We start from the raw sequence: 27,925 nt of genomic DNA, 5'->3' as shown, positions 1-27,925 counted from the left end.
ACAAAAAAACAACCACCAGGCAATGAAAGACAAAGTCTTACCAGAAAAATAAGGCATTTATTACAGATTGAAAGTGATCAGAAGAAAAATCACAGAATTCACAAAATCATTCTTTGTTGGAACTTCTCTTCCTTCCAGTGCATTTTGCTGTTAAGAGAAAAGGAGCATGAGGGTCAGACCACCATGGCATGCATTCACATTCCAGCTTTGGAGGCCCGGGACCCAGGACTCCTGGGCATTACTCAAAACCAGATCCGATGATACGAGACACTAGAGCAGCTATGCGAAGCAGCAGCTCCTTGAACAAACCAAAAGGGTGAGAGACGCCTACAGGAGGAAGAACAGGTAACTGGGTCTGGGGAGCAGACACACAGCCCCAGAAAGGAAGCTCAAATCTCATAAAGGGAAGAATCAAAGAGACCCCAAGCAGAGGCTGCAGCCAGGTGTTGGGCCCCAGGCTGGTCTGTGAAGGTGTTTGTGGCGTGAGGTCAGAAAGGAAGGAACCAAGCAAAAGCAAAAGAGTAGGCTGTCCACAGCTGCCATCGTGAGCGGGTGTGGGGCTGGAGATCAGGATACTCCCTCCAGCCATTCATCCATTTATCAATTCATCTGTTTGATAAACACGTATGCACTGAGCATTTGCTGGGGGTTACAAAGATCAATGAGGCATAGTTTTGACCTCAAAAATCTCCCACAACCTAGTGAAGGGGGTAGAAGTAGTTAGAGTACAGCTTGGTAAATGCCAATTCCAGAGACACCCATGTGCAGGAAACCCGAGGAAAAGGGTTCCTGGAGGGGACAGGTACGCTGAACTCGGAGGATAAGCTGGGGTGGGAATACTGTATCCCAGCAGAGGGGGCCTGAGAGTGGAGGTGAGACCCAGACTCGGGCCCCAGGAGAACAGTCAGCTGTGTGAGGCTCTCCCATGTGACTCAGGAGACAGAAGCGGCACACAAGGCTGGGGACAGACAGGCAGCACGCTGCCAGGTGTGTGGACGAGGACTGCTGAGGCGCACACTCTGAGGGAACTCATCCCCATCCTCCGGCAGAGCAAGGTCCCAGACTCGTGATAAAACAACTCTGATGACAGTGCACAGGTGCCTTTGAGAGCAACAACACACAGCCACCAGGAAAATGCTGAACATAGCAGGCTGGAGATGCAGTTGGAACTGGAGCCAACAGCACGGAGCGGACAGAGCTGTGAAACATTTCGGAGGAAGGATTAGCGGACCTCGGTGACCAACTGGGTGAGGTGGGGAGGAGGTCTGAGATGCATCTGCTTCAGGCCTAGGGGCCCTTGGAAGATGGGTTGGAGACAGGGGGAAGAGTGACTCTCCGAGGGAAGAATCGCATTTTGAAGGTGGTATGGAATACCCAGACGAAGGTGTCTGGCAGGCTGCCGTTGACTCAAGCTTGGAGTCCAGGCTGGAGGAACAGTGTGGAGGAGAGGGGGAAGAATCCCCAGACAGCTGGGTGTCAAAGCCCTGGGGGTGCATGGCATCACCCAGGAGAGGGAGGGCCATGAGCAGAAGGAAAGCCAAGGTTGAAATCCTGGGGAACATCGTGGTTTCAAGGGCAGCAGGAAGAAGCCAGTCTGTGAAGAGCAAGAAGTCTTGGCCTGAGAGGGGACCAAATCTCAGAGGTCAGAAGGTTTCAAGAAAGAAGGAGTGGTCATCCACATCCAACGCGGCTGTGAGGTCCAGGAGGAGAAGGGGTGGACGTGAGGATGGGACAGCAGTGAAGTGGCTACAGAGCAGGGCAGTGTCGGGTGCAGGAGGAGAGACTGCGTGAGGCCCTGGGGAACTCATGCAGACGGCGTTTTTAAAAAGACAGGATGAGAAGCGATCAAGGGAGAGTAATGAGAAGCTAGGGATAAACGAGGGGCCCGAACCCACTCTGCAGTCAATCCTCATTGGTCACAGATGCTGTATTTGTGAATTCGCCTACTCACTGCTAACAAATAGTTATTTGAAATCCCAAAATCAGTACTCATGGTGCTTTCTCATTCATTCTCAGACAGGCACGGAGCAGCAAAAGATTGGAGTCATCCTTCCCACACCTTCCCAGCTGAGGTCAATCAAGGCAACGCTCTACCTCCATGTCTCAGCTCTCCTGCTGTCAACAAGTGTCCTTTTCGCGGTCTATTTAATGCCCCAATTTTTGCATTTTTGTGCTTTTTGTTCATGATGTCACTGTTTAAAATAGCCCCCAAGTATAGTGCTGTCAAGTGTTTCTAAGTGCAAAAAGGCTGTGATGTGCCTTACAGAGAAAATATATGTGTGTTAGAGAAGCTTCACTCAGGCATGAATTATGGCGCTATTGCCCATGAGTTCATTGTTAATGAGTCAACAGTATCTATTAAATACGGCATCTAAACAGAAACACACATGAAACAAGGTTATATGCTAATCGGTTGAGGAAAACGTTGGGAACAGAGGCTCAGAGAACTCTAACCCTGGATTGCCTATATGAGCGATAGTTTAGTGTTCACTAATTCAATGTTCGAAGCAACTTTATAGATGATAGCTGCCTCAGATAACAAGAACCAACTCTACTTGACGCAGCAATTAACACAGTGTGCTGTGAATGTGAATCAGAGAAAGTGTAAATGAATACAACCGCACATCACCATGTCTGTGCCTCTGGAGTCTCGGTTGGGTCTTTTCTGTGTTCTGTGGGGCATCTGGCTCTCTTCAGTAGGGGGACTGTCATGGGAGACCATGATGAGAAGTTGTCACGAATGAATCTGATACCTGAATGTGGAAATCACTCAGAAAGCTGGCAGAGGTGGTGCGTGTTTTAGGGACCAGTCCTCCCACATAGTTGATGATAAGCAGGTATGTTTCTAACACTTTAGATCAGTTAAAGTCTTTGCCATCTAGTTGGTGACTACATTTCTAGTTTCACCCAACACATGACAAATGCTTCTTAAACAAATAAGCCTTGAAGTTTTGCCCTCTCGTCCTATTTTTTTAAAATACGGAGATGTGAGAAAAACAGGAAAGAAGAGGGAAGAGGCTTTGGAAACAGACAGACATCAAGAGTTCAGTCTCAATCCCAACACTATCTCTGAGGGCAGGGGCCTCTAAATGCCTCTGCTTCCTCCTCCATGAAACAGAGAGAATGACAAGAAGAAAACTTCATTTGATTGTTCCAACGTTTATGCAAGGGAATGTACGAATGGGTCCAAACACAGGCCCAGGCATTCTTGAGAGCTGTGATATTCGTGGGCACAGAGGCTGGGCACAGAGGCCAGGCACAGAAGGGCATTTAATGGACATCTGTTGAATAAAGGGATAAAATTATGAGAATGATTCTTTTTACTATGCCCTTAATGACAAAAGGCCTCAAAAAGAACTGCCCCCTTTGCTGCTCTTGGGCATAGTTTAGGAACTCCACACTAACAATCAAGATTGTGACATAAAGAAAAATGCATCACTCACACTGCTATGGTTTGGGTGCTGAGGGTCTTCCGGCCACTACATAATTGAAAAGTCAGAACTATTCCAGCTACAAAGATAAGAAAGTCTAAGATTCTCAAAGAGATTTTTTTTCAGCATGGGAGCTGGGACCTGATTTTCTACATTTCCTACCTTACAGCAATAAATGAGAAAAAAATTCAGAGTATTTTATTTAAATATTACATTTCACTATCTACTCATATATCAAATCGTTTTCTGGCAACATGAAAGAATCCTAGAACAGTGTTGAGGGCTCTGGGGATTTCATAACAAATAGCCACAGTCTCTACCTTTAAAGAGCTCCCCGGTGGAAAAATGTCACTCACAATTTGAAAAGAGGAATTTTGATTCTGGTCATGCATTCATTCACTCTATCCTCCCAGTCCGATTGATTGTATTCTATACACTGTTCTTAGCACTATGAAATTGATGAAGGATATTTTTAATAATTTCATATAGACATATCATTAATAATATTTTTACTTCTTGTAAAACTGAAATAATTAACAAGGAGAATGCATCCTCAAAAAGTTTATGGTCGGCATGGCGCCCCATGCCTGTAATCCCAGCACTTTGGGAAGCCAAAGTGCGTGGATCACTTAAGGTCAGGAGTTGGAGACCAGCCTGGCCAACATGGTGAAACTGCATCTCTACTAAAAATAGAAAAATTAGCTGGGCATGGTGGTGTGCACCTGCAATCCCAGCTACTTGGGAGGCTGAGGCAGGAGAATTGCTTGAACCTGGGAGGTGGAGGTTTCAGTGAACAGAGATTGTGCCACTGCACTCCAGTCTGGGCAACAGAGCAAGACTCTGTCTCAAAATAAAAAGGAAGCTTGTGGTCTAGTATAGACCAAAAAAAAAAAAAAAAAAAAAAAAGTAATAATAAACCCTTGAAGGAATTGCATCCTGAGAGGTTAAGGAACTGGATCACTATCGCAGATGGGAGAGCAGGCTCAGAATCAGGCCCATGGATTCCAGATCCCATCGGATTGGCCTCTTCACTAGACCCACTGTGCCGGCCTTACCAGCCTCATTCTGTGATTTCAGGGAACCCAGCATGGTGTAGAAACCTGTCCTGCTAAAGGTCACGGGAGGGCAGAGATATAACTGGGACTTCAGTCAAATCCCATGTTCAGGTCAGGGCTGCAGCTGTCTTTAAAAATAAATGTTTTGAGTGATCAACTTCTTCATAAAAAATCAGATGATGAATTTATATTGCAATACACATATGTATACACATCCAACGTTATCATGTTACAATAAACAAAATATAGCCAATCCACTGAGAACTCTATCCTCTCTGCCCCAACCCATGATATTCTGTAAAGAAAAAGAAAGATATCATTTACATTTATAGAAGAGGAATATGATGTGTCTGTTTCTTCATAATGCGTAGATTCTCGATCTCAGTATGGAGCTGGTTTTTATATTTAGAGTTGTGCCATACATTCAAAAGAAAACCTACCATTTGTATCTTTCATCCAAGAAGGCCTCACTGGTGAATTTCCCTTCTATTTTAGTAAAATGTCAGTTGACTTCTTTCAAATCTCAATATGGTTAAAAATTAATTATACTATGCTTAACTTATGTTTTTGGTAAAAGAATTTCAAGAACCCAAAGTGAAGGATTTCATTCGCTTAAAAAATATTTACTGAGGGCTATTTATTGAGTGTGCTGGGCTATGTGCAGGGCACTGGGGGACAGTGGCAGTTGAAGTTCCTTGAGACTTCCTCTTGGGGAGTCTGGTAGTCAGATGGGTGACAGGAAACAACCAATTGCAGTGCCCTGTGATGAGGACTCTACAGAGGCCCAAAAAGGGACATCATCTCTGATTCAGTGGCGGTGGCTTGTGATGTCAACGTAGACCTCCAAAGGGAAGCGACAACTGAGCTGGGACCTGAACGGTGAGGCAGAACTAGTCAGGTGGATGGTCCCAGTAGAGGCAGAAGCTGGAGGGACTGCAAGTACCTCAGTGCCTCAGGAGCTGAGCAGCCAGGTAGGCTGGAGATGTGGGCAGACCCAGGTCATGAAGGCCACTGTGAGCTACACTGGGAGTTTGGACTTTATCCTGAAAGCATGCAGTGTTATGAAGACTGTAAAGCCCTTGAACACTCCAGCTTCATTATTAACTTGTGTGTGCACATGTGTGCATGTAAAATACCTATGCATGGAATTGATGTCTATAATTCCTTCTTGACATTCCTCTTACGTGTGCCCTTCATGATAGCTACATTTGCTCCCATCCCGTCCCTAGTAACTGGGAATTTATACACATGTGAAACTCTGTGAAGCTCAGTGCCAGTGTGATAAACCAGGACTCCATCTCTAGCTTTCTATAGAACTGGGGCAGATAGGCTGTTCTTCCTATTGGGCCAGTGTCTAGCTGTTGCCCACCTCTGCTCAGTCCCACAAGTGAAGCAAGCATTAGTTTATATGGGGCAAGGATCAGAGTCTCCTCCATGTTTCATGATAAACCTGAAGACAGTAAGCAAGGTAGACAGTGTGGGATCAGAACCTGAGGCAAGAATACAATCAATAGTTCATTGGTGATGGTAGTGAAGCGATGGACCAATGCCAGAGAAATGTGTGGGGGAAGTGAATAAGACCAGACCCCAATGTACATTCCAAGAAGATGAAGGATGAAGGGGAGTCAGTGATGCCCTCAAGAGTTTTAGCTTGAGCAAATTAGGTGGATGTAATGTCATCAATTAAGAAAGGGAGCTTGAGGAAGCTAGTTGAGTTTCAGGGACACCCAGGATACACAATGGCAATGCCACATAGGCAGTTGATATAAAGGCCTGGATCCAGACATAGAGTGTGATAAGAGACAAGCGTTTGGAAATAATTATGCATCATTGATAGTTAAAGTCAAGCAAGAAGAAGAGATAAAAGAGTAATCTACAGAATAGGGGACGAATTAAACTAAGGAGATCATACAAATGCTCACCAGTATTTAAAGTATACATCAGCCAGGCGCGGTGGCTCACACCTGTAATCCTAGCACTTTGGGAGGCTGAGGCAGGCAGATCACCTGAGCTCAGGAGTTTGAGACCAGCCTGGCTAACATGGTGAAACCCTATCTCTACTAAAAATACAAAAATTAGCTGAGCATGGTGGCAGGAGCCTGTAATCCCAGCTACTAGAGAGGCTGAGGTGGGAGAATCGCTTGAACCCAAGAGGCAGAGGTTGCAGTGAGCCAATATCATGCCATTGCATTCCAGTATGGGCAACAAGAGCGAAACTCCCTCTCAAAAAATAAATTAATAAATAATAAATAAAATACACATCAATAAAAGGAAGCTAGATGGTATTTCATAGATGTGAGGTGAGGAGGTTGAGGAAGCAACCAGAGACCACAGTTGTGTCAAAAAGTTTAGCAGGGAAGGAAGGATGGAGGGAAGGTAGTTGCTTAGATGGATGAGACGGGCCAAAAGAAGGGGCTGTGCCCTTGTTGTTTGTTTGCTCCTCAAATGGATAGACTTGATCACATCAGAGGCAACAGATACAAATGTCATGGGAAAAAGATTGAGGGTGCATGAGATTGAAGAGGCAATTGAGGAGAAGTCTTGGGAAGGAGGTCATAGAAGCCAAAAGGCAAAGATTTGAATAGTACATTGTAGATATTTGGAGGCCGGCAGTTTTAAGGCATTCACTCCACATCTATTTCTAAATACACATGTGTGCACCTGCATTTTCTTACCTCAAGGCTGTTACTCAAAGTCAGCATTTATTCTTGCTCTGTGCTGGTGGTTTGGGTATCTTCTGTTTCCAGGAGGCAAAACCCTTCTCATGATCTCTAAAGATAGAAAAGGGAAGCATAGGCTCTGTCAGTCACATCAAGAGCTGAGACAGTGTGGACAATGTTACTACAAATTCATGAGAAGGATTGTGACAAGCATAACCTGAACCTATCTGCCATGAGAATACCTGAGGGCATGATAACTTCATCTTCCTTATTCCACTCTCTCTCCTTCTCCCTTGTGTTGTGTTACAGCTGGGTCCAGTGCTCATTTCTCCCCACTCTGTATTACTACATGTGATGTCTCAGCCACCATGGATGCCCTCGAGGGCAGGAACTGCCACCTTTATCTTTCAGTCCTCCATGAGATCTACCCAGTGTTTGGCACACACATTTGTTGAATTAAATTAAATCATCATGTTCAAAGCAGTCTCCAAGACAGCTGCACTTCTGTGTCAATGATGCTCATCCAGGCCCAATGTGTTTTTAGATTTTGGCTTAGAAATCTCTTCCAAGACATATAAAAGAATTGGTCACATTAATTTATATCCATATAACATTTTTAGTCCCAAATGGCATTTGTCCAATGCAATAATCAGTTTCCAAGATGGCTTCCTGGTATTCACACTCCTGAGCAGTCCCTTCCCACACTGGGGCAGGATTGGTCTGTGTGTTTAATAATAAACTATGCAGGAGTGAAGTCATATCACTTCCAAGATTAGTTTATAAAAGACCGTGTCTTCTGCCTTCGGTGCTCTTGCTTGCTCATTCTCTCTCTCTCTCTCTCTCTCTCTCTCTCTCTCTCTCTCTTTATCAAATCATCATCTCTGGCGGGATCCAGCTGTCATTATTTGAGAACATTCAGAAGTCCTATGGAAAGGTCACATGGGAAGAAACTGAAGCCCTTGGTCCACCAGCCTGTGAAGAACTGAGGCTTCCTAACAACATGTGAGTGGGCTTAGAGGTGGCTTCTTCAACCCCAGTCAAGCTTCAGATGAGATCACAGCCCAGTCAACATCTTGTCTGAAACCTTTTGATAGACTCTGAGCCAGAACCACCCAGCTAAGTTTCTCCTGGGTCTTTGACCCTCAGAAACTGTGAGGTAATAAATGTGTGTTGTTTTAAGCTGCCAAATTTTGGGGTAACTTGATACAGAGCAATAGATAACCAACACACCCAAGTTGATTATTAATCTGATTAATCAGATTTATTTCCAAATATCTTTTGAATATTCCCAACACCAAATCCAAGGGCAAATGTTTGCCACCAGGACAGAGATTTAAAAAAAAAAAAAAGCCATGGATTCTGAAGACAATTCCAAAGGAAAAGCTCATAAAAACGTTTCAGCGGTGGTCATGCTGTTATAATAACTGTATATTCTCCCAAAGTGACAACTTGGATGAAATATAAAACTGGCATTTTAAAAAAACAAGCATCAGGTTATAAGCTCTAGCACTTCAAATAAACTGGAGTATGTCTAATGAAGGTCAGACTTTGAGCTCACTGAAATGTTAATATCTGTGTTATTCATTTTAATAGGGAATGCTGAACATCAGGTGGATTTCGCAGCTCTTCTGGGAGGCAGCATGAAACAGGCACAGGTTTTAGATTCTGACAAATCTGATTAAAGTCCTGCATTGGCAATGTAGCCACAAGCAAATTAGGGAAACTCACTAAGCCTCAGTTAGCTCGCCCACAAAATGGGAAAGAACACAGTGCTACCTCACAGAATGGTTGTGACACTGAAGAAGAAAATTGTGTTAAGCAATTAGTACAGGGTAGGCAATTTGCATATGCCAATTAATGCCATGAGTTCTTACTGCTTTCTTCATCTATAAAAGCAGGTAACACACCTGGTTGACAGGGCTATCATGAGGACCAAATGAGAAAACTGATCTGTACAGGAGAGGGACAAAATAACTTTGTTTCATCCATTTGGTGAGAAGTTTGGTTGAGTATGGCAAAAAGAAGATCATTAGACACGTTGTATGCCTGCATCAAAATATCTCATATATGCCATAAATATATATACCTCCTATGTACCCATAAAAATTTAATTTTTCAAATTAAAAAATAGAAGGTTATTAGAGTTCATGCTACTTTTTAAATGCTCCAGAGAGTGTCAGAAAAAAATGGTGAATTCTTATTTCCTGAGCCAGATTTGATATTTTGATTCTTAGTAACTTTTAAGTCAGTTAGTGCCTCAAGGCATTCTTTTTAATGATTTGCAAAGCAAGTTTATACATTACTATTCTTTTCATTTTTACTTAAAATATTTTGTCTTTCAGAGATTTAACTCCTATGAAACTGGAAACAGCTATGAAATAGGATTTCTCAGGAGTCCAGATTGATCAGAAAAGGGTCTGGTAGCACAGCAGGAAAGAAACCACTTACCAAGTGACTGATCATAAAATTGTTCACTTGTGGACTCATCTGGAATGAGACCTGTAACACAGTAATAATCATAAGACAAGACTCCTCTCACTATTCCAGAATGTTCTATGACTTCATTATTAATGCCACAATATGCTTCTTAAGCAAAAAAGCAGTAAGAGATCACCACTGAGTTTTATTGCTATCAGCACTAATAGGAAAAATGCCTCCTAAATCATAGAACACTAACCCAACCCACTTTGTATTAAAAGCCACACAGGGAAAGAAAGAAGAGGAGCCCTTCCTCCCTGAACCAAGACATTCAAAGGGATGATCAGATCTAGTTGTATGGCTGAAAGACGATAGAATTCAGCCTGTTTACTCCTGATCCTCCCAGCTACACATTCTTAAGGGGAAAACCAACACTGGCTCTGTTTACTTGGCAGAGATGTTGGGGCCATCAAATGGAACGATGTATGGAAAAGCTCTGTCGTGAATACAAAGAAATATCTAAATGAATAGTTGTATCATTACTACCTAGTGATAAAAAGTAAGCAAAAGCAAAACAAAATATTAATTTTCTTTTTTTTCTTTTTTTTTTTTTTTTGAGACGGAGTCTCACTCTGTCCCCCGGGGTTGGAGTGCAGTGGCTGGATCTCAGCTCACTGCAAGCTCCGCCTCCCGGGTTCACGCCATTCTCCTGCCTCAGCCTCCCGAGTAGCTGGGACTACAGGCGCCCGCCACCTCGCCCGGCTAGTTTTTTGTATTTTTTAGTAGAGACGGGGTTTCACCGTGTTAGCCAGGATGGTCTCGATCTCCTGACTTCGTGATCCACCCGTCTCGGCCTCCCAAAGTGCTGGGATTACAGGCTTGAGCCACCGCGCCCGGCCAAAATGTTAATTTTCTATGACTGTAATTGTTGCAAGATTATATACATACGTATTTCTAGTTTTAAATGACTCACTAGGAAAGAACTGCAATATGAAGTTATTTTAAGAAAAAAAATTAAAAAGAACAAATCTTAACTTACCAAATAGAGAATTGTTCCTCCATTTACGAGATCCCAACATGTCCCCAAAAATCATCTAAAGAAATTCAGGCATCAGGATATTTCAACACATGAAAGAAAGAAAAAGAAAAGACACTGAAAAATGTAAATGTCATCTGGAAGACTCTGATATATGTTGTATAATCCATTTTTAAAGAAATAGGCAATATATTATATTAAATAACTTTATATGGTATCAAACATGTAAGTCTAAGAAAGCACATGGGGAAGAGCAACCTACATGAAGTTTAAATTGCCCGCAGATCTTTCCCCAAGACTGAGAATGTACTCCCAAACATGGTCGACCTCCAGAAAAGCAAAACCCTGTTACACAGACTTGCACATAGACTAAGTTTAGGTCAAATTTTAGAGTTTTCTCTCTACAAAGTCACCGTAATATGTTCAGTAAGAAAAGGTGTCCACAAGAAGTTTGCATGAAACCACTAAAAGTCCATGCAATCATCGCAAAGTAAAGTGGTTGCTTGGCTCACAGTCTTTCTACCAAGAGTCTTGGTAGGCTGTCCTCCCCATCCTGAACAGTCACAGGTAGTCTCTTGGCCTCCATCACAGTCATTGGACCAGGAAGGGACACATACCAAGACAATTTAAGAGAGAAAGAGCATTCCTTTCAACAGATAGTGCTGATACTACCAGATATGCACATGCAAAAGAATGAAGTCGAACTCCTTCCTCACATCATATGCAGAAATCAAATCAACACGGAGCATAGACCTAATGTAAAACTACAGAAACAACAAAACAAAAAATTACTAAACTGGACTTCATCAAAATTTAATTTGGCTCTTCAAAGGGCACCATCAAGAAAGTAAAAGATAACCCACAGAGGGGGAGAAAATGTTTCAAAACAACTCAATAAAAAGACAAATAGTGCAATTAAATCATAGGCAAGGATTTGAACAGACATTTCTTCAAAGAAGATGTATAATGGCCAATCATTAGTCATTAGAAAAATGTAAATTAAAACCACAATGAGAGCTGGGCACAGTGGCTCATGCCTGTAATCCCAGGACTTTGGGAGGCGAGGCAGGCAGATCAGCTGAGGCCAGCAGATGGAGACCAACCAGGCCAACATGGTGAAACCCTGTCTCTACTAAAAATACAAAAATTAGCCATGCACAGTGGCACACACATGTAGTCCCAGCTTCTTGGGAGGCTGAGACACTACAATTGCTTGAACCCGGGAGACAAAGGTTATAGTGAGCCGAGATTATGCCACTGCACTCCAGACTGAGTGACAGAGTGAGACTCTGTCAACAACAACAACAAAAAACTACAATGAGGTACCATGTCACACTCACTAGAATGGTTAAAATAAAAAAGACAAGTATTGACAAAAATGTATAGAAACTGAAATCCTCATACAGTACTGGTGGGAATGTAAAATGGTACAGCTGCTATGGAAATAATGTGGCAGTTTCTCAAAAAGTTAAACATAAAGTCACTATATGGTCATTAAACATCGAGTTACTATATGATCCAGGAATTCTGTTCCCAAGAGAATTAAATATATGTGTACACAAAAACTTGCTCATGAATGCTTCTAGCATCATTATCTGTGATAGCCAAAAAGGGAGAAATAAACCAAATGTTGATCAACGAATGAATGGATCAATCAAATGTGGCTCTGTAAAATGGAACAATAAAAAGGAATGAAGCACTGATGCATGCTACAACATGGATAAACCTCCAGAACGTTATGCTAAGTGAAACAAGTCAGTCACAAAAGAACACAGGCTGTACGATTCCATTTGTATGAAATGATCAGAATGGACAAATCCATAGACACACAAAGTAGATTAGTGGTTGCCAGGTGTTGGGAGGAATGAGGAATAGAGAACGACTGTTATTAGGGTCTCTCTTCCACGTGATGAAAGTGCTCTGGATTTAAATGGTGGTGGCAGTTTTGAATATACTAAAAAGCACTGAACTGTACACATAAAAAGGGTGAATTCTATGGTATGTAAATTACATCTCCACCAAAATGTATTTTAGAAGGGGAGTATCAAAACATCACATTGTACACAGTAAATATATAAAATTTAAAATAAATTAATAATAAAGTTATATGTATAAAAGAACAAAAAAAGGGGACACCTAAGCCAGGCCAGCAGGGGAAATGCTGAGAGGTTTCTCTAACTGGCAGCAGAGAGAAATGCCTCCTTTCCCTCCTAAGTACAGAGGACATAGTCTGGAGTAGCTTGAGGCTTTACTTCCTGCTGCAAGGAGGAAGCCTCTCTGCAATAAGGGTGGGCGTGGAGTGCGGGAGGCATAGTGACAGAGAGAGAGAGACACAGAGAGAGAGGAAGGAGGAGAAGATGGAGGAGGCAGAGAAGGAAGGAGAAGGAGAGGGAGAGGGAGGAGGAAACGGAGGAAGAGAGAGAGAGAGAAAGGGGAATGAGGGGAAGGAGGAACAGGGAGGGGCATAGGGAAGAGGAGGCAGGGAGAGAAGGGGAAGGAGAAGAATGTGGCACATACAGGACTGAAGGACCCTAAGTCGAGTTGTCCCTGAAGCCAACTTCTCTCCTTCCTTTCTGGGAATGTGATCCAGGGAATTACCTCTTTTTGGCTTAGACTACTTCTAGTTAAATATCTATCTCTTGAAATGAAAGGCAGTAAGTAAATTAAATGCCTGTCACCCCTCCCCTGAGCTCAGAATTCCTGTCATTATTCTTCCTCAGTTTCTCTCACTTGGACTATTTTGGGTCTCGTGTCGGAAACGCTAGCTGACTTCATCGTATCCACTCCAAATCAGAAGGATTTGTCTAAAGTCAAGCTCACTTATTAGAAACTGAAGGAAAAAAAAAAAGAGAGCGCCAACCTACAACTGTACTACGTTGTACCCTTTCAGCATTGTACTCCTGATGGCGCCTGCACCAGTATAAGACTGAGTGAGTGCTTATGCACCATATGGAAAGCTTTTCTCCTCTACACATTTCTCTTTCAGGATTGTAAAAGAAATAATAAAAACTACAGTAATTCACATATCTATTTAGTCAAGGATAAGAGAATACTTGCAAATTTAGAAAATTATTTTCTCAATTTTTTATTGTTGCTGTACTTTAAAAAATTATGTCATGGAAAGTCCAAAGATTTTATATTCAGGTCTCTCATTATGTCCTTACCAGACTTACTCTAAGTCCTTATTAGTCATAATTTGGATTTTGGGGTTTATTTGCCATGGCTTCCATTTTTCTTTATCTTACATTCCTTACTCTGGAAATTCCTCTACATTCTCTATGTGTTTTTCAAGTGATCTTTATTTTTACTACTCTGGGAGTTTTTTTCAGTTTTGTTTCTTCTATTTCTTCCTTCCGACGATAATTTGTTTGTTCTATGACTAAATTTATCCTAATCTAATGTCTTTCATATTTATAATATCACCATTTTTTTCACTGAAAATGATTACCAGTTGTTCTCTCATTTCTTCTGTTTCATGCAAGAAATTCATTTCAGAGTTTCCAGGAACTACTCAAGTCTCTATCTGCTTTCTTCTTTCCTTTTGAATTGTAGAATTTTTTTAATTTGAGAATTTTTAAAAATAAATTTGCTCAAAAATGTTTATGATCACCTAAGCTTTAAGAACAAGCAACCTGGGAGTTTATTTTAAGATCTAGTTTTTTTACAAGGGCTGACTTAATATCTGAGTCTTCTTAGAAAACTCGAAATCGGAAGAAAAGAGAGTGGTCTTCACTATGCAATTAGAAAGTTGCAACAGATTTGTGGGCTTTGCAAACAACCAGAACCCATTTTCCCATTGAGGGGTGGAAGAGGCGTTAACTTAGCTGGCCATTTACTAAATTCATTTTGTGTTAAAGGTCATAAAATGAACCAGAATCCATTTCTCTCAACATTCACTACTAAGCCCTAGACCCAGTCAGCATTCTCTCTCACCTGTTATTTACTTCATATTTACTCCATATTTATTCTTACCTAGTTCCAATCTGTTCATCATCTGATTCGGTTACCCTCCTCCGCTCCCAACACACACACATTTAAAACCCTTTCATAACCCCATGTCTTCAGGATAGAGCCAGACATCCTCAACAGGACCCTCAAAGTCCATCTTGACTGCTAGTGTTCCTCCAGCTCCACCTTGTGCCTCTCTCCCCATGTTTTTCTCATTCCTGTTGTAATAGAGTTCTATCCATTTCAACCTACCAGCTTTCCTGGCAATTCAGGGTACTCCACAAGATTTCCCCTATGCTTGAAATACCCGTCCCCCTCCACACTCTGCCCTGTTTGTTCTAACGTATACCCGCCTTCTGGATCTTGGCTGGAAGGTCAGTTCCTGGGATAAGCTGTCTGCTCCCCACGTGACCTGAATTCCTCTCACTATGTAGCCCCCAGTGCCTGCCTGACAGGGTAATTCCTGCTTAGTGGACACCTTTCCCCCAGACATGTCTATAAACTTCACAAAGGTTAGCACTGTGCTTGTCTTCCTCCCCACCATCTTTTTTCTCATATGAACCACAAATCAAGACTAACAAAAGACTTGTGAAGTGATAAGCATGGTCCTTGTCATTTCTGTGTTAGCTGGGCCACAGTGTATGAGTGTGTTACAACAGAATGTATTTGACTTCCTAAATATTTCAATAGGATCTAAGGAAGGAGGCCCATGGTACTCGCCCCAGCACTAAGAAACGAAGATTCTTCAACTATGGCTCCAGGACAAGTTCAGAGATCAGCTGGGAGATGACCTTCCGAAGTTGTCAGTGTGAATGGGATCAATCAATAAGGCCATGCTCAACTGAACTTTTTGTGGAGAAAGTCCTAATAAACTGTGTGAAGTTCTCTTTGTACCAATAAGGCCATCCTCTGTGATAGGAGTGTCTCAGTCATTAGTTTCATTACTTTCTAATTCTGAAACATACTTCCAGACAAAATAGTTAAGGCGTGAGTATGTTAATTATATGGGAAAATTAACTTTTATGTGTAATTCTTGAAGTAGAAATTTTATAATATTTTAATGTAATTTTCACTAGAGTTAAATCTTGAAAAACTGAACAAAAATATTAAACAGAAAGAATATGTTTGACAGAATCATCCATATAATGTTGGAAATATTTGAGAAATATCTGTCAATAATATTATCCTATTACACAGGAACAAATATGTCATGCTTTTATCCCTAAAGTGAAGAGATGGCCTCTTCTTATCATATTCTTGTCCATTTCTTCCCCAGTTTTCTTGCATTTATACAACAAGTATTTTGTGAGCTGTGTCAAACATTGTGCTGCATCAAACATTGTCCTGGGCTGACAAAAACAAACATTCCCTGCCCTCATGAGACACACAGTCTAGTAAGGAAAGCAGCCAATAATTGGACACATATATAATATAATTTCAAGGAAAAAATGTATATGTTATTAATATTACAGTATTATTGCAAATCACTTTCAATACAATTGAGAAAAAATAAGGGTCCTGCCATCCATTGAGTATCCCAGTGCCAGGCCAGATCCTTCATGTCCATCAACTTACCGGATTCTCTCAACAGCCTATAAGGTGGTCTTTATGACTGCTAGCATTTAACAGATGAAGAAGTCATGGATCATGAGGGTTAAATGAAAGTCAAGTGTCCTGACCTGGACTGCAGAGCTGGAAAATAGTTTTGAACACTGGTTCAACAAAAATGTCCTTCTTGATTGCACTAAACCACAGTGCCAGCAAGCCACATACTTAGATCTGAAACTTCAAAGGTTTGCTAATTGTTACTTTAAAGCCATTTCCCAATCCCAGGGAAATCAAGTGTGTGTGTGTGTGTGTGTGTGTGTGTGTGTGTGTGTGTGTGAGAGAGAGAGAGAGAGAGAGAGAGTACAAGAGTGAAAGAATAGGCTGGGAGAAGTAGGGGATGTGGACAGTGAGGCTGTAGGTGTCCAAGAGAGAATGCCACTGTGTCAGCAGAGTTCTGCGTCCCCAAGCCCAGGCGATGACCCAACTACCCAGCAAACCACTCTGTTTTTCACAAACCCACACAGACCCTAAGAGCTGCGGTCTGAGAGAAGACAAGGCCCCAGTCATACCTCTTCGCTGCTGTAAGACTCGGACGTGGAGGAGGACCAGCTGCAGCGAGCATGCACGCCCTGCACCTGCTGGGCAGATACCTTCACGGTGCTTCTGCAAACAGCTGTGGGCTGGAAAAGACAAAGTGGTGAGTTCTCTCTTCAGCTGTTTGTGGAAAGGGGTAGCCTCCATCAAGTAAATCAGGAAATAATGTCAGGTTTGGCGAAATGACAAAGGAAGAAAATCTTCACAGAGGCATTTTATTTTTTCAAAATGAAAATTCCTCAAGACCGAAGCAGAAACAAATGAAATATTTAAATATCTCTTTGCTGTTTGACCCATTACAAGTCTCTAGAAAAAGCAAACATGTCCCCATGAGTGCTGAGTGGGCTGCCCTGAGTCAATTTTCATTCAGACAAAAAGAAATGATGAAGAACCCCACAGGACTTCACCCTTTTCTTCTTAGACCTCAGATTTCATTAGAAATAGAAGCTTCTGACACTTTGGTATGAGTCCTTTGTAAAACAGAGTCACAGCGAGTAGTTTCACAACAAATAACAAATCAAACAATCCTCTTTTAAGTAACAAAACCCACGAGCTCTAACCTCGGAATGCAAACACTTTGGAAAGCAAATTTTGGACTGCTGGAGTTGCCCTGTTCAGATGGGATTACTGCCCGTGGATGTTGACTAAGTGTCTGTGGAAACCAAAGCTATTCCAGCTTGGATGCCAATCTGCCATGTTACTTCTGATTAATCCTTTTCTGGGAATCCCTCTAAGATTTCCACTTTCATGTACATACTGTAAATCCTGGCCTTAGGTCAAATTCCCTACAGTATGTAAGCCCTGGATCTGGAAGGTAATGGCACAGGATCCACTGTCTCACCTCCACCTAAGATACGGGTTCTGTTTGTAAGTCCCTATGAAGTGTTTTGTTTTGTTTTTTTCTGGTAAACTGGATGTGGGAGCCTCTTTCTTCAGCCTCTCAGCTCCCTTGGCCTTTGGGGTTAGGTTTGCATGGACCTGCTCACCATGGAGCAGTGCTGTACATGTTCTGGTCATGAGAGACACAAAAACGAACATGCCGTGCTCCTGATCTCACTAAGCCTGAAATAGTAGGGAAGACAGGTGTCATTCAACAGTCAATGGCAAAAGAACGTGACATGTGCCAGGAACAGTCAGTGTTTCATAATCCTTTGTAAGAGAATTTTAAGTGTGTCTGGGATTTGTCTCTGGTGTTTATTCACTTTACCTGATACAAATACATCCTCATGTTAAAAAGCAGGAAACTGAGGCACCAGGGATTAAGTAATTTGTCAGGATCACTCAGGATCTCAGACTCCACAGCTCAATGTTCAGCCACAGAGTAACACATCCCCCACCAGGGGACACCGTGTCCACACTGTTAGCAGTGGGGCCAGATGCTAGCCAGGCAGCAGCCAAGTTCTTTGTGTGACTCCAGGTCATGGAAGAAGTGAGGCTCTTCCTTTTGTTCATTTCTGGGAGGGGTCTTCTCCCACTTACCACATAGTAGTCCCTCTGGAAGGCACATGTAGCAGGATCTTCTCCAGAATCCCTCCTGCATGTAGTCTCCCGGATGCTGAACTCTAAATTCATGACCAAGCTGTTCTCATCCAGGACCTCAACCTTCACAAAAATAAAGTATCAGAGTGTGATCAATGCATGTCTGAAGTTTACGATGCTATAAACCATTCTTTCTGCCCCATGAGAAAAAAATTACGGAATCGTCCACCATCAAAGCAATACATTATCTTAGCAATCACCTAATTCCATGCCTTTCTTCTCCAGACCAGAGAGGAAAAGTGACTTACCAAAGTCGTACAATAGTTTAGTGACAAAAATGGAACCGGAACGTAGGTGTGCTAACTCCAAGGCCAGTATGGCTTCTAACACTTTACAGTGACAATTGATACTCACTATTTGTGGATTCCGTATTGGCGAACTCATCTACTCACTAAAATTTATTTGTAACCCCAAAATCAATACTAGTAGCACTTACTTTGGCAATCATCTATGGACAAATGCCGAATGACAAAAATCTTGAGTCACCCAACGTGCATGTTACCAACAGAAGCCGAACAAGGAGACATTCTGCCTTCTTGTTTCAACTCTCATATTGAAAACAGGTGTGCTTTTTATGGTCTCTTTAGTGGCTTTTTTTGTTGTTGTTGCATTTTTGTGCTTTTTGTTGGTAGCTTTAGTGTTTAAGATGGCCCCCAAGCCTGGTGTGGAAGACCCCACTAGTGTTCCCAAGCACAAGGCTGTGATGCACCTGACACGGAAAATATGTGAGTGAGGTAAGCTTTGTTCAGGGAGGAGTCACAGTGCTATTGGTCATGAGTTCAATGTTAATGAATCAACAATATATGTTAATTTAAGTATCCTCAAGCAGGAATTCACACAAACAAGGTTAGTATTGATGGGTTGATGAAAATGTTGTGACCAGAGGCTCACAGGAACCGCACCTTCTATTTCCCCTAGGAGCAACGATTCTGTGTTTGCTAATTCGGTGTTCATGGTGATTTTATACAATGTAACTACTACAAGTAAGAGGAATCAACTGTACATATTTCTAAGTGTCATTTTCCTAAAAGACTGCTCCATAATTTTAAAAATAATTCCTGAAATAAATAATTAAGCAACAAGTGCATCTCTGCAGTACAGACTATTCTGCAGCCCTAGCTTCCTGCTTGAGCAGTTCTGATCTGTGAATGAGTGTAAATGATTTTATTCTCCTTTCCACAAAGGAAAATCATCTAAACTCTGACAAATCTGGGGAGTTCTGATGTCACAAAGTCCTGTGACTTCTTGAGTACTCACTGTGTGTTCGGTACCAGAGGCAGAGCAGGGAAGATGCCACGTGGCTTAAATTCCAGAGGAAGTGCCACACAGTGGACACATCAAAGAAAACTATACAAGATCCTCCCAGATAGTTATGGGGCTATCAAGAAAAACAACAACATAGCAATGGGGGTGAGGGAAGGAAGCAGCTGTTTTAGAGAAAATGCCAGAAAAATCCTCCCAAGGAAGGCAAATTTAAACTGAGCCTTGAAGGATGGGAAGGAGCTCATCCCGTGAATAGAAAGCAGAGCCAATGCCCTGGGGCAGGGACAAGTCCGGCTCTTGTGGCTGGAGCAACCTGACCAAGGCATGAACCATACACTACAACTTTGGAGAGATGGAGCGTGTCAGACAAGGTATGGTCTTGGAGCTCACGGGAAGGTGTTTAGATTTCATTGTCACTGCAGCGAGATGCTATCACAGGGTTTTAAGAGCTGCATCTGAATCACTGTGCCTGCTGCAAGGTAAACAGTTTGGGACAGGAACAAGGGGGCAGCAGGAAGTCACTGGGGAGCCCACCATGGTCCAGTACCTGACAACACCCCCAGGATCCAAGTCACTTCTTCCCTCTTAGTTTCTGAACCTACCTTGCAGCAAATTGAAGTCAGCAACACATTGAACATACTACCCAGGAAGGAGAGAGATGGAGGCAGCGCTCTTTCTGTGAGAGCGAGAACTGCTTACAATTAGGGAATAATAGGCACATGCAGAACATTTTGTTTTGGATAAAAAGTGGCAAAACTCCAAGCTTAAGATGGGGATCTTTATGTCTCCTAACATAGGACACGTAATGAGTGCTGATAAAAGCAGAATTTTCTGAAAACAAGTAGAAATAAAAACTCAACCTCACTGTGAATTACTGCCTCATATATTTATAATTTTAATATTTTGAATGTTAAATCTGAGTCTCATTAAAAAATTAAAAAATAAAAACCTCTCCCATCAACTGAAGTCCATTGTTTGGGGCCCTCCACTGCGAAGCACGCTTCAGCAATTCACCGGAAAGCAATTCGATGGAAGCAAACTGGCAACACGAAAGCTGAAAAGATGAAAATGCGGGTTTTTGGGGGGTACAGATCGTTTTATTGAGCTGTGAGATAATTTTGCAACCTCTTTTGCATCTTGAAGGGGTCTTTCAAGAATAAGGAGAAACACCTAACATTTTTGCTGCTTCCTTTGAACTCACTTTCTGCCAGTAAATTTCTATTCTGTGTAATTCAAAAAATGTGGGACAGCCTAAATGCTCAACAATAAGAAATCAACTGGAGAAAATTAAAAACCCAGCATTACTACTGAAATAAACTATGGTAATTTACAATCAGTATTACAATATGGTCTTTTCTTTAAAAATGCATTTTATACCTTCATATGAATTTAAAAACCTCAAAAGGATATCCTCTCATGGGTTTATAGTGAGTATTTCTCACAGAAATGGATAATGAATGTTATTTTTCATTTTCCCTTTCTTGTATTTTCTGACTTTTTGTAATAATTACATTTTGGTTTTTATTTTTAAAAGAAATACAAATATATAAAAATAAAAGACCCACAGCAATTCTGTTTGACAATTGTAACGGTTAATTTTATAGTGTCAACTTGACTGAACCATGGTGCCCAGATATTTGGTCAATATTATTCTGAATGTTTCTGTGAAGCTATTCTTTGAATGGGATTAATATTTACGTCAGTGGACTTTGAGTAAAGCAGATGACCCTCCATTATGTGGGTGGGCCTTATCCAATCAGTTGAAGGCCTTAATAGAATAAAGTCAGAAATCTTCCCATCAGAAAGGAGCTCCGCCAGCAGACTGCCTTTGGATTCAAACTATAAGTTGTCCCTGAATCTCCAGCCTGCTGGCCTACCTCGTGAGATTTTGTTTTTTCCTTTTGGACTTGCCAGCCTTTGAAATTGTATGAGGCAATTCCTTATAATAAATCTCTCTCTCTCTCTCTCTCTCTCTCTCTCTCTCTCTCTCTTTCTCTCTCTCTCTCTCTCTGTCTCTCTCTCCCCCACCCCCCGCCATATATTCATATGCATGCATTTATATATGTATACATGTCATATTGGTTCTGTTTCTCTGGAGAACCCTCACTAATAGGGCATCACTGGTCACTTAGGTTTTTCAAATGAATCCTTTATTAATGCACAAAAAGTAAAGATCAGAAATGACTAGCTGAGAATAATTTAGAAAGTCAAAAACCAAAAAATGCAAAGAGGTTGAAATGTAAAATGGACACACAAAAAAGGGTATGGAGACCTCAAGGATCCCAAACCTCCATGGCTTTGCCTCCAAACGTACCACAAATCTATCTGCTCCCCCCATCCTCCCTCCCCTGACTTGAGACCCCACACCAGCATCTCACCATGCTCAGTTTCTCCCCCACCCCCTACTCCACAGGCAGCTAGAGAGATTGTAATGGACTGTTTGTCCCCTGCCCCAATCCGTATATTGAAACTCTAATCCCTGATGTGGTATTTGGAGGTTGGGCCTTTGGGAGGTTATTAGGTCTTCAAGATAGAGCTCTAGTAAGTGGGATTAGCATCCTTATAAGAAGAGGCTGGAGAGTTAGCTAGCTCTCTTTCTGCCATGTGAGGATACAACAGGAAATCAGCAGTCTGCAGCCCAGAAGAGGGCCCTCACCAGAATCGGACCGTGCTGGCACGCTTATCCCGGATCTCAGCCTCTTGAACTCTGAGAAATAAGTTGGTGCTGTTTATGCATCACCTAGTCCATGGTTTGTTATGTGTTCATGGTACTTTGTTACTGTGGCCCAAGCTAAGCAGAGATGGTTTGCAAATGCAGATGTCCCCAGGGGTTACCCATTGCCCTTAAAACAGACCCCAATCTCCTCATAATCATGACCTAGGCATGTCCCACTCATGCCCACCTCTCTGACCTCTCTCCACTCCCACCTTTCTCTTCCAGGCTCACTTGGCTCTAGCCAGCCTCCCTCTCAAGGCCTTTTGTCCTTCAGGGCCCTCCCACTGACTCTGCCAGCTCACCCCAATATTTCCTCAAAAGGTCTTTCCATGGTGGGAACTTCCTGTCACTGGAGTGAGTCTTAGCTCAAATACGCAGCCTCAGAGGACACTTTTGCCCCATCTGACTGCTGCCCCAGACCGGGCCTGTCATGTTAACCTGCTTACCCTACTCTACGGTACTCTCCACTATTGGAAATGAATTTGGTTTATTTAACTGTGTCCTCTTCCTCTTCCCCTTTCTTCCCCTTCCTCTCCCTCCCCATCTCCCTTCCCTCTCTTTCCCCGGTAGAAACTGCTCCCTATGAAACCACAGCCTGACTTGTCCTTTTTGCTTCCCCCTGCCCAGCACAGGGCCAGTGCCCACCTTTCCTTTCTCTGCTTGTGTCCACTGAGGGAACAGTCCAAGTGAGCCTATTGTCAAGGTTGGAGCAAGAAAACCATCAATGCTAAAGTCATGTGGTTTTATCTTTTCTCATCGTTTTTCAGATTTGGAGTCCAGGAGGTGAGTAACTTGAAATCAATTACAAGAATATTTGATCCAGGTTTGTTGTTAATACCCAGTTGTTCTTCACTCAGACCACACATTAGAATGAGCAGGAGAACATTGAAGAATATGAGCCCTGCCCTCAGAGACTGGGGTTTAAGGAGTCAACCATCCGTCCTGGACATCAGAAATATTTAAATATTTAAACATCATCCCACGCGATGATGATGTGTAGTCTGAGTAGAGAATCAGTGGGCTTGGTAAGCAAACCTGGGGGCAAAGCAGAAGGGCCCAACCCTTCTCCCTACAACCATTGAACTGTACCCCCAAATATTCATGACTAAACCACTTACTTGCTTTGAACATATTCTTAGAAGTGAAACTATGTAATTGAAAGTTTTAAATATTTACTAGTTTTAACGTTTAACATGCTAGTAAATACGTTTAACACATATTTCCAACTTGCTTTTCAAATACAATTTTACAAAATTACAAACTCTTAAGCAGTAGTTGTGATTTTTTTTCACCCTGTTATTCTTTTACCTTGTTATTCTTCTTTTTCACATTGCGATTTTAATTCTGCACCTTTCTTCTATTAGAGAGGTTGAATACTTTTCCAAATCTTTCTTAGTCTTTTGTATTTCCTCTTTTGTGAATTGTTTGTAACCCTAGTGCTAGTGATCTATTCACTCAACTCTTTCCTGAGGGCTTTGCCTCTTAGTGTATCTCTCATGTCTACTAGGGTAGAGAGAATTGGTATATTTGGAGCCATCTATAAGGTGTTTATAAAAGACGTGGTTAATACACACAACATAAATGAAAATATGAAACACTCCCAATAGGAAAAATATCACCAGGAAAGATGAAAGGAAGAGAATCTCCCTTCCAGTGGGGGAAGAAATAGAGTTCTCAACAAGAGGGCATGGTGACTGTAGCTTGATCAATGAATTTGAATAATCAGAAAAGGGTAGGGAGAGGCAAGAATAGGCAGACCTCCAGGTAAAGGAGCAGTGTACTTGAGGTGGAGAGGCAACATTTTTCACGTGCTCATCAAGAGTCACACACATCACATATAAGTGTGTCTATTTTTAGGTGCATGTGTGTCTGGGCTCAAGTCTGGGTGACCACACCAAGATGGTGCATGAGCCAGAACACGCTCTGGTGGTTGTACCTCACAATAGCTCATCCCCACAGGCCAGATTTCCATGGTGTCAGTAATTGGTTCTCTTGCGATCTGTCTTCATGCTCTTATTCATCTAATACACTGCTAACTTTCTTCTGTAGTGAGCAATAGCTAAATCAAAAGTAAATTTAAACTGTTCATCTGCAAGGTTGGCAACAAGATCCCGATTCCACATCACCACAAGTGGATTTCATTAAGTGCCCATGGAAACTGGCATTTGAAAGACAATATAAGCAAGGAAGAGGGTTCTGTATTCTGATCCAGGAGCAGCTCAACCTTTGGTGTGGCAGCTGACCAGTGCCTTCACACAACATCTCTGGATATTGCAAGTGACCCCCACTCTGGCCATGATTCTGGAATGGCACCTAAAAAAAACACAGCCCATAGTCTTCATGAACTATAACCAAACTAAAAAAGAAAACTGGGTCCATTTGATTCATTTCCTTGAAATTTGGAAAAGAGAAACTGGGAGCCAGGCTCTGAAGAAGATCAAGCTGAATATGTTGTATTTGGAGACTAAAACTAGGAAACCATGAGCCATGTGCTCTACAGAGTAGCAGAGGGAACAAGCTAAGAGTCAGTCCAGGAGGGATGGGGGAAGTCAGCAGGCAGACAGAGAGAAATCAACACCCATCTGGTCTCTGCTGCCTGGACCTTCGGCCGTGTCTTCATTCTCATTCCCATGCTGCCTGGCTGCACAGAGCCTTCATTCCTAAGACGTGCAACTTTATAGAACCTCTCTACCTCCCACCTTAACCTAAATTTGCTTGAAAATACATTCATTCCTACCTCCAAAGGAGCCCCATGAAGATGATAATAAGGCCGTGAAATTACCTGGGGAACAGGAAGACAGGAGATGACTTGCTGCTCATGTTTCTCATTTCCTTTGAAGGATATTTTTACATTTCTTTCCTTGCATATCACAGACTTAGTCACTGGAAGCCCAAGTGATTACTCTCTCTCTAGCTCCCAAGGCTAAGAGGAAACAGACTATTACCAAATTGACAAGGAAAGGTGGATTTCTTTGGCTCAAAAGCCAGATTATTTCCAGTAAGTATTAGGAGCAGAGCTGCTGAATTTGAAAGGAGGCTCATTTCCAATAAATGAGAAGTTCTTAATAAAACACCTCAGAAAGAACCACGAGGACTTCAAGTACAAAAGCAAGATGCAGGAAACCAGAAGACAAGGTTAGAGAGGAGAATACAGCAGAAGAATCAGTCATCAAAAGTGGCTTGGAGAGCCTCATGACAAAAATTGTAATTAAATCCTTTCTCTGTCAAAGAAAAGAGACAGTATGAAAGACATGACTAGCTACTATCATTTTTAAACTGGAGAACATTTCTTAAAAGTATATCCAATGAACTGACAAAAGGCAGACAGCATTGGAAGGAGGAGTAGAGAGGACTTCACTGTGCACTTACTCTTTTTAATGAGCTTCTGAATGCCCGAAACAGATACGAACTCAGTGACTGGGAATTCACTTTTGCCACAGAGGCACTGAGGGCGTCCCTCAAGGAGGATGGATCGTAGTCGTACACTGGGAAACCTGGACATGCAAGCACATGGGGCACAGTGAGACAAGACACAGGCACCAGCGTGGCTCTGCATCATCCAGAGCAGGTGGCCAGGTTGGTGAATACCTTACCTGAGCAAGACCAGTAGTTCGTTCCAAGAGCAAACATAATCAATATCTTCATCATCATCATCATCTTCTCCATTCTGGAAATAATGATTGTAATTGAAAGACAGAGAGAGTGTCTCTCTACGTGTTTGGAGATGACAGTTCTTTCTAAGAGGAGCTGTCTTTATCAAACACTGGCTGCTGATTTTGACTGCAGCAATCTGTAACTTAAACAGAAACAATTGATCCTGGGGTCAATATTTTCTGCTGACTTTTCCTATGGAAATGTTCCAGTTTGAGGACACTTTTGAAGTTTGCAACTCACCAGGGAACTTTAGCCCAAGGCAAAAGGCATCAAGAGGCTCAGGATTCCACGTGTGCTGTTTATTTTGCTCTATTTTAATTTCTTTCTTTTGGGGGAGGGGATATAATCTTACATTCAACAAAATGGTTAATCTTAAATTGTTGTGTATTGAGATCCCCTCATGGTTCTAAAGATCTTGCAGTTGACTGCTTATGAAAATAGTGTGTGTATAAGATCTTCTTGGAAATTATAACTTTGGAGACGATCATTTTATATATGGTTCCTAAATATTCAGAGCAAGTACAAGTGCGGTAAAAAACTGGGACACACCATCCTATTAACCAACCTTCTGTGCTACTGGACTCTTTTCCACATCACCTGGATAATCAGGTATTTACATATTGATGATTTCCATGCACTGTAAGATCCCGAGGTACTTTTTGAATGATTAAAAAGGAGAGCTACTTCATTGGAAGTACAGTTTGTGTTGCATATAGGTCATTATGTTCTTATTTGTGGATTTCATGCATAAGAAGCTGTGTTTTGGCTCAGAAAGACCTGGACTGAGATATTGGCTCTACCGTGTACCAGGTGTATACCCTTGGGCATGGCACTCAACACCTCTGAACCTCAATTTTCTCATCTATAAAATGGGCGTAAATGGTTAGATGTCAGGTGTGTTATTAGTCAGGGTTCTCCAGAAAGGAGAACCAAAATATACAGGGAGAGAGAAAGAGAGATATTTTTATATATATACTTTGAGTTCTGGGGTACATGTACAGAACCTTCAGGTTTGTTAGATAGGTATACATGTGCCAGATGTATACATAGGTATATATCTGCACCCATTAACCCAACATCTACATTAGGTATTTCTCCTAATGCTATCCCTCCCCCAAAACCTACCCCCCAACAGGCCCCAGTGGGTGATGTTCCCCTCCCTGTGTCCATTTGTGCTCATTGTTCAACTCCCACTTACGAGTGAGAACATACGGTGTTTGGTTTTCTTTTCTTGTGTTAGTTTGCTGAGAATGATGGTTTCCAGCTTCATCCATGTCCCTACAAAGGATATGAACTCTTCCTTTTTTATGGCTGCGTAGTATTCCATGGTGTGTATATGTGCCACATTTTCTTTATCCAGTCTATCATTGATGGGCATTTGGGTTGGTTTCAAGTCTTTGCTATTGTGAACAGTGCTGCAATAAACATACGTGTGCATGTGTCTTTATAGTAAAATGATTTATAATCCTCTGGGTATATACCCAGTAATGGGATGGCTGGGTCAAATGGTATTTGTAGTTCTAGATCCTTGAGGAATCGCCACACTGTCTTCCACAATGGTTGAACTAATTTACACTCCCATCAACAGTGTAAAAGCGTTTCTATTTCTCCACATCCTCTCCAGCGTCTGTTGTTTCCTGACTTTTTAAGGATCGCCATTCTAACTGGCATGAGATGGTATCTCAATGTGGTTTTGATTTGCATTTGTCTAATGACCAGTCATGATAAGCATTTTTTCGTATATGTGTTGGCTGCATAGATGTCTTCTTTTGAGAAGTGTCTGTTCATATCCTTCGCCCACTTTTTGATGGGGTTGGTTTTTTCTTGTGGCTAGCCATATGCAGAAAGCTGAAACTAGATCCCTTCCTTATACCTTATACAAAAATTAAGTCAAGATGGTTTAAAGACTTAAACGTAAAACCTAAAACCATAAAAACCCTAGAAGAAAACCTAGGCAATACCATTCAGTACATAGGCATGGGCAAAGACTTCGTGACTAAAACAACAAAAACAATGGCAACAAAAGCCAAAATAGACAAATGGGCTCTAATTAAACTAAAGAA

At 41.9% G+C, this 27,925-nt stretch overlaps 1 protein-coding gene across 7 annotated transcripts; it reads right to left on the bottom strand.

The window, feature by feature from the left end:
• Window positions 1–40: 40 nt before the first annotated feature.
• SPP2 (secreted phosphoprotein 2) lies at window positions 41–26,011 on the bottom strand. Of its 7 annotated transcripts, none has more exons than XM_015111391.3 (9): window positions 25,802–26,002; window positions 25,578–25,702; window positions 20,442–20,546; window positions 18,170–18,292; window positions 16,666–16,776; window positions 10,604–10,658; window positions 9,595–9,645; window positions 7,162–7,257; window positions 41–147 (listed from the first exon to the last, which is right to left on the bottom strand). In XM_015111391.3, the coding sequence occupies exons 1-8, from the start codon at window positions 25,872–25,874 to the stop codon at window positions 7,172–7,174; spliced, it is 729 nt and encodes a 242-aa protein (XP_014966877.3). In that variant the 5' UTR covers window positions 25,875–26,002; the 3' UTR covers window positions 41–147; window positions 7,162–7,171. The 7 variants fall into 7 exon arrangements, with proteins under 7 accessions (XP_014966877.3, XP_014966880.3, XP_014966879.3 ...); XM_015111390.3 differs by lacking the exon at window positions 41–147 and adding an exon at window positions 3,144–3,281; XM_015111392.3 differs by lacking the exon at window positions 41–147 and adding an exon at window positions 5,104–5,358.
• Between the last annotated feature and the right edge of the window lie 1,914 nt (window positions 26,012–27,925).

Source organism: Macaca mulatta, chromosome 12 (assembly GCF_049350105.2).
Source record: "Macaca mulatta isolate MMU2019108-1 chromosome 12, T2T-MMU8v2.0, whole genome shotgun sequence".
Taxonomy (NCBI): Eukaryota; Metazoa; Chordata; class Mammalia; order Primates; family Cercopithecidae; genus Macaca; species Macaca mulatta.
Note: the sequence above shows the minus strand (reverse complement) of the source record. Positions and strands in the feature narration are given on the sequence as shown.